The sequence below is a fragment of the Chenopodium quinoa genome, unplaced genomic scaffold (genome assembly GCF_001683475.1).
Source record: "Chenopodium quinoa cultivar QQ74 unplaced genomic scaffold, ASM168347v1, whole genome shotgun sequence".
Classification (NCBI taxonomy): Eukaryota; Viridiplantae; Streptophyta; class Magnoliopsida; order Caryophyllales; family Amaranthaceae; genus Chenopodium; species Chenopodium quinoa.
In genome coordinates, this window is record NW_018742412.1 from 1,248,280 (window position 1) to 1,260,727 (window position 12,448).

At 43.8% G+C, this 12,448-nt stretch overlaps 1 protein-coding gene across 1 annotated transcript in view; it reads right to left on the reverse strand.

The window, feature by feature from the left end:
• Positions 1–2,114: 2,114 nt before the first annotated feature.
• The window catches only part of LOC110706269, a 29,186-nt gene continuing 18,852 nt past the window's right edge, over positions 2,115–12,448 (reverse strand). The window contains exon 9 of the mRNA XM_021884167.1: positions 2,115–2,691. Within this exon, the coding sequence (XP_021739859.1) occupies positions 2,491–2,691 (201 nt within the window). The 3' untranslated portion in view covers positions 2,115–2,490. The remainder of the gene's footprint in view (positions 2,692–12,448) is intronic.

The window sequence follows — 12,448 nt, forward strand, 5'->3', positions numbered from 1 at the left end:
TCCAACTCCACCATCCATTTATAGAATAGTGAAAACAATCATTATATATATTTATCCTTGTTTGATTATGTCTTGTATATGTCTCCATGAGCTTATATCATTTTGACCCGACACGCTTGTCTTTGTATGATATATGTTATTATTAATATCCTTAAGGAATTTCGTTCAAATATATTGACTTGTTTCAACCTTTAGGCCATTACATCTAAATCGATTATAATTACTCCCTTTGTTTTAAATACTTGCTCCATTTCTCCATGCACGAAGTTTTAGAATAAGTTGAAAAAAATAATAAAATATGGAGATAGTGGAGTTAGTAGAAGAATAAAAAAATATAAAAATCCTAAAATAGTGAAGAGAATTGAATTAGAGAAAATATGGAATTGATATTGCTGGGTCCATTGGGTGAAAGAAATTAATTAAAAAAAATATAAAAGCTTTCCAAATAAGGAAATAAAGCAAGTATATAAAAACGACCAAAAAAAAAGGAAAGTGGAGCAAGTATATAAAAACAGAGGGAGTATAAATTATGGAATACCCAAAACTATAGCCAATTTGAAACTGTATCAATGATATGTGAAAAACCTTAATAAGTCCATTTCTAATCTATGCCAATAAATACTTGTATATCTTTTCATCTAATAAAATTTCTGTAGGGTAATTCTATGTTTTGTGTTTTTCTATCTCTTTGGTAAGGAAACTTAATTTTAATTCTCAATCACAAACATGTGTTTTCTATTATACACTTTTAAGGATTGATATTTGTATTATTCTATCAAAATAAATAAGATTGTTTTCGAGCTATAAACAGCCTATTGATGAGTGATAAACAAGATGTTCCAAAACATTAATGAGCCGAACACAAAACTATTCGAGTAAAATTTGTTTCGTAACAAACCTTAAGCTTTTGTCCAAATTTGTCCAATTGCTTAATGAACAAATTTGTATGGGTGAGCTATTTGTCTTGTGTCTGACTTGGGATTTGGGATGATGAAATAAAAGACTCATTTTATTAAGAAGCGGGCTCACTTAAGAGGGTGGGGGATAAGGAAATCCTTCAAATAAATCCCTTAAATTGGATCCTAGAACCCATAAATGCGAGGTGGGAAGTAATGCCTATTGCCACTACTACTATCTCAACCTCAAATGTTGGTGGTAGTAACAAACACAGAAGATAGGTAATTGATGAGTAACAATGTATCTCTCTTTATATCCCTTGTTTTTTTTTTTTTCCATTCCCGCGAATCAAACTAGTCATGTTAACTAATTTAAACAACAAAATTCTGGTACTCCTTTCGTGCCTAAATTTTTTTTTTTTACAAATTTTTCCAATTTTTAGTTGTATACGTTTGTCAATGTATTAATTTGAGTAAAGATATCTTTAGTTGTATTGTAGTAAAAAATATAACTACTATGTTTTCAAAAAAAAAAAAATATAACTACTAAATTATTAATAACTATTTTAAAGATGAATCAAATAAGACCCAACATAAATTTGTTAGATTTCATACATTAAGAAAAAAACTTAGTGGATTCTCTCATCTTATAGATAAATAGTGGGAGATTCCAATGTGAATAAATTATAAGGATTGAAGGAAATACTATAATTAAAGTTTTTAACGATTAATTTAGCTTTAATGGCATGTGCTGATAAAATCAACAAGTGGTCAGTTGTGAGGGGGTTTTTTTTTTTTTTTTTTTTAACATAATAAAAAGAACAAAAAATTTCGTTTCAAAAAAAAAAGAACAAAAATTTATTTGAGAATTTTCATACAAACAAAAAAAAAAAAAGAAAAATCCGCTCCTAGCCTCTCACCTGTCATATCTTCCTTTCCATCTCGACATATTAGATTTCTTAATCACCCCAGAGTAAAGAACCCAAAACGCTAGGCAAACCAATTTAGCCATTGAGCAGTGATAAACTATATTACGGCAACTTACTTCGAGAGTGAGAGCGCAACCCAATCACATTGTTCAAGTTAGTTCAGCGCAGATAAGTTCTTGTAGCTCTTGTTCATTTCCTCATAGCCTTGATAAATCGCCGTCTCTTTAATATGAGTTGTTTTGCCACTAATTTACTAGTAGCGTTACAGAAACCAACTTAAAATTTACCAAAAAAAAAAAGCTCAGTACCAGAATAATGTCAACTAAATACTAGCACTTGTTCTTCCGTGATAACCGTATAAGTAGAACAAGACATTACAAAAGATATCATTATCACCAACCGTTTCTCACATAACCATATACAAACAGGCATACAATGCATGTAAAAGATGAATGAAACAGTAGATAATCCTAATTTATGACAGGTATAAGCAAATAGCCTCCATATATCCTCCCGGGTTATCAAAATACCCTGATAATATGCATTATAAGCCGCATGTCACAGCCTCACCAAACCCCTTATCCCCCTATTAGTCCCCCAGAAACCCAGTTTACATTTTAATTGTCCTCATGTATCAGACATCAGAATAGCAATATAAGAAAATTTTACCCTAAACCACTGCAGCTCTTCACTTTATCAAGGGCAGCCTCTTCCATTTGAACTAGTTTACTGCAAAAAGATTCAACATCATCTGCCTCTTCTTCAAACGTGATCCTGAATTCTTTCCATTGGTATTCACTGCCACCACTAAGAACTTTAGCCAACATATCGAAGCCTTTTTTATCAACTGACAGAATGTAGGCATCCTTCACAACATACAAAAAGCAAATTGTTGCTTAGATTTGCAGGATATGAATAAGCATGGCATTGTAATGCAGGACACTTTAATTGATGCTAAATATAACTTCAGTTTATTTCAACCCCAAATTTAAAACAGCAAAACATGTTTAGTTGAACAAAACTAACTGGGCTTCTACAATCCGAAGGCAATGGATAAGGTTGACCTAAATAACGACCTGAAATTCAGATTAGCCTATAATCTGCGCCCCAAAACTATGGAACAGAATTCCCTATTGATTCTACACTCGTTTTTTACTATGGATAATGTTCGGAGAAATACAATGGAAGAGAGAGAAGGAACCTTCGCAATGATTATCATAAGTAATAAAATAAAAATAAAGTGGGCATCAGATTCTAATGTTAGCTAAAACAAATAAAAGATTCTGCTAGAGATCAGCTCAGGCCTCCAGTATTGGTTACATACGCAAGGAAGAAGCAGGGCAAGGGGAGTGGAATCAGTTAGCAATGCAAGGGCAGAAGAGTCTTTAATTAAATAATTCTGTTAGGAAAGTTTGTTATGGATTGAGAGGAATCTTTAAGCAAGTGCTTAGCTGGCTAAGTCTATTTAAGGGGGGAATAATCTGTTGTAAGATTTATGCTAAATTGTTGTTAAGTTTTGCTTAATATTGGGAGAGCTCCTTTCCTCTCAAATGAAAGGTGTATTGACTGTGTTTTGCTGAACATCAATAAATACTATCCTTCTTCCTTTTCGTATTTCCTCTGTTTAATTCCTTAGAATTATTACACTACTTCTTAATTCATAGCAAAGTGGTATCAGAGCAACACGATCTTACCTGTGCAATCATGGCTCGATTAACTCATGCGCAGCATTTGGATCTGCTTGAGCAAGAGATCGCTGGTGTTCCTTCTCAAGCAGATCTCTTAAATTGAGTGGCGGTGGATCTGCTTGAGCAAGAGATCTGCTTGAGCAAGAAGTCAACACGGCTTTAGCGGCGTTCCGAGCTGATGTCGCAGCTCAAATCGCAGCAGTTCAGGAGAAGTCACGCTCTGAGCCTCGCTCTGCTGCGGCAAATGGTTCACCGTTCCAGTGGGACAATCCGTTCGCTGGAGCGCCACCACACTTGGCGTTTGGAGGTGGTGGTGATCAAGGAGGTCACTCAAATTGGAGGTTGCGTAAGTTGGATTTACCCCTGTTTGATGGTACCAACCCTGATGGTTAGATTCTCAGGGCGGAGCGATTTTTTCATTTCTACCGTCTCACCGCTGAGGACCAGTTGGAGGCGGCGGTTGTCGCGTTGGAGGGCGACGCCTTCTCTGGTATCAGTGGGAGCATAGGCGACACCCTCTGCTGTCGTGGGAAGCGCTGAAAAAGGTGATTCTACGTCGTTTTCGAACCACCGCCACTGGCACACTTCACGAGCAGTGGCTCGCTCATCAACAGACTTGTACGGTGGCTGATTATCGGCGGAGATTTATTGAGCTCCTCGCTCCGATCGAGGGTGTTCCAGAAGAAATTGCGAAGGGTCAATACATTAATGGGTTGAAGGAAGAAATTAAGGTGGAAGTCCGGATACTTGACCCGATTTCCTTGGATCATGCCATGGAATTATCTGGGCGGATTGAAGAGAAGTTGCGTTTGGGCCCAAGGCCCAAATCTGTTGGACAGTTGCCCACTTGGAGAACCCCTATTCCCTCAACCCAATCTGCACCCTCTACCCATATCCAACCTTACCAGAACCCAAACACGACCCCAGCTCACTCAAACTCCACCTCACCTCACCCAAACACAACCCGTTACACCCATAAACCCGCCGGAGAGATAAGGCGGCTATCGGAGTCCGAGTTACAGCACAAGCGAGAGCAGGGGTTATGTTTTCGATGCGACGAAAAATGGAATTCCAACCACCGCTGTTCGCGGCGCGGGTTGAGTGTTCTACTCACCGTCGACGATGGTGATGATTTCGAGGAGGCCGAGGAAATTGAGACAGGGGAGTTGACGAATGTTGAAACTCAGCCTTCTCTGGAACCCGTTCCGTCCCCGTCAGTTGACCCGATCCTTGGTGTTTCATTCAGCTCAGTGATGGGTCTAACCAACCCAAAAACCATGCGTATGGCCGGAACAGTGAACGGTCAGCCTGTGGTGGTGATGATCGACCCTGGTGCTACGCATAACTTCATCTCCACCCTCGCCGCTCTTGGGAATTCCTCCGTCCGATTCAAAGAGCTTTGTTGTTACCTTGGGCACCGGAGAGGCGGTGCAAGGGGAGGGCGTGTGTAAGGCGGTGTTGTTGGACATTCAAGGCCTCACAATAGTTGAGGACTTCCTCTTTCTTCCCTTGGGAAGCTCCGACTTAATCTTGGGCCTCCAATGGCTCGAAAAATTGGGTACTATCGCAACCAACTGGAAGACTCAATTGATGAAATTTCAGTTGGGTGATCAATCGGTCACACTTCAGGGCGATCAATCCCTTGGTCGTTCTAGGGTATCTCTCAAAGCGATGATGAAGACACTGCAGAAAGAGGGACATGGATTTCTGGTAGAGTTGAACCATTTGGTGGGAGGGTCACTAGGGGAGTTATGAGGAGGCTCTTCTATTCTTACAGCAGGTCCTTCATGACTTCAGTAGTGTGTTTGCAATCCCGGAAGGTCTGCCACCCCGACGTTCAATTGAGCACTCAATTATCTTGAAGGAGGGCACGAACCCCGTTAGTGTCCGACCCTATAGGTATCCGCAAAGTCAGAAAGATGAGATAGAGCGTTTGGTTCAAGATATGCTCACGGCAGGTATCATTCAACCCTCTTCTAGCCCTTATTCTAGCCCCGTGTTGTTGGTGAAAAAACGTGATGGGTCGTGGCGCTTCTGTGTTGATTATAGAGCCCTAAATAAATGCACTGTTCCTGATAAATTTCCCATTCCTATTATTGATGAACTTTTGGATGAATTATATGGTGCTTGTGTTTTTTCTAAATTGGACCTCAAATCGGGGTACCATCAGATTAGAGTCCGTGAGGATGATGTGCTTAAAACCGCATTTCGTACCCACGAGGGTCATTACGAATTTCTAGTAATGCCTTTCGGGTTAACGAATGCCCCTGCCACTTTTCAATCGTTGATGAATTCGGTATTCAAGCCTTTCCTACGCAAATTTGTGTTGGTTTTCTTCGATGATGTGTTGGTCTATAGTAAGTCTAAGGAGGAGCATGTGAGGCACTTGGAGGAGGTGTTACGGGTGCTGCATTCTCACCAATTATATGCCAATCACAAAAAGTGCAAATTTGGGCAGGAGCGTGTAGCGTATCTAGGCCACATTATCTCAGGCAGTGGGGTGGAGGTTGATCAAAGTAAGATCCAGGCTATGTTGGAGTGGCCTCAACCACGGAATTTGAAAGAACTTCGTGGTTTCTTGGGGTTGACCGGATATTATCGAAAATTCATCCAAAATTACGCTCACATTGCTCACCCCTTGACTGGGCAGCTTAAAAAAGACAATTATGGCTGGAATGAGGCTGCTACACAGTCCTGTTTGACTCTTAAGGAAGCCATGACTAAGGCTCCTATTGCTTTGCCCGATTTCTCCCAGACTTTTATTCTGGAAACTGATGCTTGTGGTCAAGGTGTTGGTGCGGTTTTACTTCAATGCGGGCATCCCATCGCCTATTTCAATAAGTTGTTGGGGCCTCGGGCTTGGTCCAAGCCTATATATAAGAAAAGGAGTTGATGGCAATTGTGTTAGCGGTTGAGAAGTGGCGCCACTATTTATTGGGTAGGCATTTTGTTGTGCGCACCGATCAAAAAAGTTTGAAATTTTTGTTGGAGCAACGAGAGGCGGGTCAAGCCTACCAAGAGTGGGTGGGTAAGCTCTTGGGTTATACTTTTGATATCCACTATAAACCCGGTTAAAGCAACGTTGTGGCTGATGTTTTGTCTCGAGAATTACTTCCCAACATCACTGCCACGATTACTTCTTGTGGAGTGCCATGGGCTACCTTCCAAGCTCACATTAAGGACCCTCTGATTTGTAGGTTGACAGACAACATCAAGCAGGGAATTAAGGTTCCTAAATGGTTTGCTTTGGACAATGATGTCCTTAAGTACAAGGGTCGGGTTGTCATACCCAAACATTCTGCTCTCACTTCAGCATTGCTTAGGGAGTATCATGACTCGCCTATTGGGGGACACTCAGGGGATTTTCGAACTTATCAAAGGCTTTCTGCAGAATGGTATTGGTTGGGAATGCGAAAGGATGTTACTCGTTATGTTCAAGCTTGTCTTGTTTGTCAGCAAAATAAGACATCTTCTCTTACTCCCATGGGTCTTTTGCCCATTCCGGATAAAGTATGGGAGGACATTTCTTTAGATTTCATTGAAGGTCTTCCGAAGTCTGCTGGTTGGGACACGAATTTGGTTGTGGTTGACAGGCTTTCGAAGTATGGTCATTTTTTACTCCTTAAGCACCCGTTTTCTGCTTCAATGGTGGCCCAAGTTTTCATTAAGGAAGTAGTAAGGTTGCATGGGATTCCTTCTACCATAGTGTCCGATAGAGATAAGGTATTCTTGAGTGTCTTTTGGAACGAGCTTTTCAAGTTACAAGGGACACAATTGGCAAGAAGTACAGCGTATCACCCTCAATCTGACGGGCAAACTGAGGTGCTTAATAAGGGTGTAGTTACCTCCGTTATTTTGTGAATGGAAAACCAAGATCTTGGTCTGCTTGGATCCCTTGGGCCGAATATTGCTATAATACTTCTTTTCATACGGCCACCAACTGCACCCCTTTCAAGGTGCTATATGGTCGAGATCCACCAAACCTTATTCGTTATTCTAGGGGTGGTACTTCAGTTGCCTCGGTGGAAGAGCAATTATTGGAGCGCGATGCGGTGTTGGATGATTTACAGTTTCATCTGGTCAGGGCACAAGAATTCATGCGTTACTATGAGAACAAAGGGAGAAGAGCTGGACATTTTGAGGTAGGGAATTTGGTGTTTTTAAAGCTGAACCTTATCGTCAACAATCAGTTGTCCTCAAGGTATTATGGGCCTTATCCTGTGGTTAAGAGAGTTGGGGAGGTAGCTTATCAATTGCTGCTACCTGAAGGATCGAAGATACATCCTGTTTTTCATTGCTCTCAGCTCAAGAAGTCAGTTGGGCAAGGCCATACCCCTTCTCCTTTGCCTCCCCAGATCACTGCTGACATGGTGTTTAGGATTAGGAACAGTCAGCAAGGTAATCTAACCTTGGTTAAGGTACTCATCAAGTGGCAGCATCTCTCAGCCTCAGAAGCTGTTTTAGGTGTTTTTGTCCCTCGGGAGAGTTACAGCACGAAGACTAATCCGGTGTGAGCTGTACCTGCAAAACAAACGAAGACCCCGGTTGGTTGGTGCTCCGCCTCTGACGAACAAGTTAGTAACTTGAAGGGAGAGAAAAAGGTGCGGAAATTTAGGTGGGTATCTGCTCGGATTCCAAGCTCATATGTCTCTATCACAGGGACAGTGTGTAATAAATGGTAAAACGTGCCCTCCAAAAAAGGGAAATTCCCCTATTTATAGGGTCCTCGAGATTTGCGCCCCTGATTAGGTCACTGATCCCTAATCATTGGTGGGTTGCGCCGCATTGCGGCTTTCTCGGGATTTGGGCCTGAAGGCCGCCATTTCCCCCCTAATTTCTGGAGTGACACGTGTCAAGCAGGGATTGGTCCACTTTGGGCCATCCTGAGGCTGACACGTGTCATCCTCTGATTGGACCACGTGGCGGGGTAAAATTACCCTAAACATTTTCCCCTCACAGATGTGACGTGGCACGCCACGTGGCATCTGTGACACGTGTCACGCTCCGATTGGTGGTAATTTTACCATCAAAGAGTAACCGTTCGCCTTCCAAGTAAATTACGGGAATGCCCTCGTATTTACCCTCTATATATAGCCGTTTACCCTCATAATTTTGTACGTTTACAAAAATTTTCTAGAGAAACAACTTTGAGAGAGCAGAAGTCATCCGTTTGAGTCAGGCGCAAGCAAGAAAGCTCGCTCTTCATCAACCCAGCCGGACCCATCTGTCTTCAGATATCAAATCCAAAGGTACCGTCTCTGCCTCTCTCAGCTCTTTTTCTTGTTTCACCACTTGTACATATTTCTTGCAATAAATGGATGCATCACCAACACACACGGCACAGCCTAGGTTAGAGTCCAGCCGGTCACCAGGGACGGCTGAGTCTAGGACTGGGAGTGCTGTCTCGGGGTGTTGGGACCACCCTTTGACTTGGATTCCGACTATTTATGTGTCTGTGCAGGACACAATGGCTCGGACTATGCAGACGGCCCCCGATCCGGACTACAGAAGCGAGGGCTCAGGCGGCCAAACGCCTGAGGGAGAAGATCCCCTCCGCGTGCCCCTTCGACTCCCGCAGATTCCTTTTTGGAGGAATGCGACCAAGGCGGCGATGAAGCCGTCTCAGCTCCTTTGACCCAAAATGAGGAGGAGACGGAGAGCGACAGCTCCGCCTCCACTTCTGAGAGCAGTGATGACCTGCCCCCGCTTGAGGATAGCGAGGAGGAGAGGAAGAAGTGGAGCGAGAAGGACGACCCCTTTAAAATCCACGTCTCCGCCAAGGACAGGATCCAAATGGAGGAGAACCTAAAGAACTTTACACAAATGCACCGGTTAGGAGACGGGTATGGAATCAGAGTGCCGCCTGAGAACGACACCATCGCCTGGGAAGACGATCAAGGCCAGTCTTCGCTTTCCCCTTCACCAGGCGGTGAAGGCAATCCTGAGAGGCTACGGCCTCGGAGTCTGGCAACTTACCCCCAATTCTTGGACAAACATTTTGGGGTATGTTGCCGCCTGCGAGTTCCAGGGGCTCCATCCCGAATGGGAGGCTTTTGCTAAGATGCATTATCTTAGCCGAAGCCCAGGCGGCAGGAGGGCGTGGTACACTTTAACCACGCATCCCCAATACATGATGACCTTGGACAAGGTCTCCAAGTTCGACGGCTGGAAGCACAGGTTCTATCTGATGTCAGTTCCCAGCAGGCGGGAGAACTACGAATTCCGCCAGTACAATAAGAAGCCCGACCTGATGGGCCGGAAGTGCGCTCTTCCACGGATCCCGGATGAGGATTTTGACAAGATCATTGAGGCAGACTTTTTCGGCCTCACAGACGCGACCTTGTCAACCGGGGAAACAATAAAAGTCCCCAAGAACTGGATCCCCAAGAGCGCCTGGTTCAGGGACGAGTGTTTCCTAGCCGCCTACGGGCTAGGAAACATGTTTACAAAACGTATGCGCCTGAGTTTATATCCGCCTGTAGTGCTTTTGTATCGGTATTGATTTATGATATTGACCAATCTTTTTCTTTTTGCACAAGAAGCTCTAAACATGCTGCAGACGCAACCATCCGCAAGGAGCTTGCGGAGAAACAGGCGGCCGCAGTCCAGGCCAAGGTAAAAAACGCTTGACCCTTTCTTAGATTGGCCTCAAAATTTACTTTCCCCGGATGCTAACTTTAACTTGGTTATTTTCACAGGGGGGATAGGTAGGAAAGACGTTTGAGAAAAATCTCAAACGGGCTAGGGAGGAACCCGCCTCCGTTCTCAACAAGACCAAAAAATCCACCTCCGCCTCAACTCCTGGCGCCTCAACCGGGAACTAACAGATGCGGATAGGGGGACGAAACGAGAGGGTAGGCGGCAGCCTGGGCCTCGACCTCGTCAACCCCCTATCAGCAACCGGGGGGTTCACCACGCCTGCACGCGGCTCCCGCTTGGCCGGCTCTGAAGGTAAGAACCCTTTTGAATCCCTGCCTGAGTTGGGGTGGCCTTTGCGAGTGAAATCCCACTCCCAACAGACGTCATCCTCAGACGGTCGGCAACATATAGGTGCAATCATAATGACACAGGCGTCAAAAATCCAGCAGCTGGAGGCGGATCTGGACAAACTTTCCAGCAACTCCGGAGGCGGAGCAAAACCGCCTGGTTGCTGAAAGTGATGCTGACAACGACGCCCCGCATGAAGATCGCTTGGGTTGCCTTGTACCCAGACACGGATTACAGCGTCTGGGCACTGGCTCACATTTACGCCGAGTACGTGGTGTACTTGAGAGAGCAAGGTGAGCCAGAGCCTGAGTCCTTTGACGCCTGGGTTAACGCCAACAACGAGCCCCCCGCGCCTGAGCTACCCAGCTCCGGGTGTAGCACAAGAGATTCCCTCAGATGACGAGGAGGACCAAGAGGCACCGTCTACAGGCCAGAAGTGATTTTTCAGCGGCAGTATGCCAATCCCTCTTTTTTTATTTTTTCTTTAATTCTGCAGCAGTATGCCAAAACTTGCTTTTCCGGCCTGCGTGCCGAGTATCTTTGTATTTACCAGCTGAGGAGCCGAGTTAATTAACAATTTCTCTTTTCTCCCGAACGGGGTTCGGTTAACATTTGATCCACTACAACCGTTTGGTTGGGTGGACTTTTAATGAATGCACCGACTGAGTCGGTTTTGATCATTTTGCGTTTGCGTTTGAATTTCAATTTTGCATTTTTGCCTAACTTATCAAAAGCATGCGGCGATTTTTTGCCTAACTTATCAAAAGCATGGCTGTCCTTGCCCCTGGACGGCTGTGTGGTTGGTTTCAAATGGAGTTGGTTGATTGACTTGGGAACGTCTGATGCTGCAAAAAACATGATACGTTTGTAAGTCAATCAATCACAGTAGTGATTGCCCCAAACCAAGTGCACAACCGTACACCAACAGGCGTTCTAGTCACTAATCGGATTTTGTCCATCTTGGTAGAGATTGCATAGCCATTGCACAGTTCTTTTGCCCCAATTGGGATAGAAAATGCAACTTTGGAATAAATAACCTAAGTGAGAACTTCAGTCAGTGACTGACTGATGCCCCAGGGCATCCGATATTCAGTAACTTGATCGTTCTTCACAGATCATTCTGGTGAGACGGCTATGAGTTGACCAATTCGGTCATTCAAGTTTTGCCGTCTGCATAGGTACGTAGAACCGACAAATAGTCTGTTCTCAGCGACGATTGCACCCGGAGGGGTGTCGCCGGACACCTTTGTCCATGTTGGGACAGGCGATTTTATAAGATGAGCGATTTTATAAGATGAGCAACCATCCGGCCATTTTAGCCTTTGGTCTTGTTTGAGACCGGTTGTATAGCCACTAAGCGTTTTTGTGCTTAGTTTTTAATCACCATCTGGCGATTTAATAAGATGAGCAACCATCCGGCCATTTTAGCCTTCGGTCTTGTTTGAGACCGGAGCATTGGCCGAACGTTATTGAATTTCACTAAGTATCGAACTTAGTTAGGTAAACAGAAAGTCCGTCTCGATCATTACCCAGGCGAACTGGCAATTATTAAGTCAAACTTAGTAAAATAAATAAAGAATCCATCTGAGTACTACTAAGGCGGTTAAGCAGTTATAACCTTTACTAAGTGTCAAACTTAGTTAGTTAAATGAAGAATCCGTCTGAGAATTACCCAGGCGGAAAAACAAAACAATTTTGCAAACAAAGTCTGAATTCTCATTAATTAACTCATTGTTTACAAAAAACTTACATTCTCAGAAGTAGTACTTTTTCAAATTGTCTACATTCCAAGTTCTAGGCAGGCGCCGCCTGCCGTCCCAGGCGGTAGGTGCCGTGTCTTACTTCTTCATAGATCCGGTAGGGGCCTTCCCAATTTGGAGTTAGCTTTCCCAGCTCATTGGCCCTACCGGTTGCCTCCATTTTTCGTAACACTAAGTCGTCAACTTTC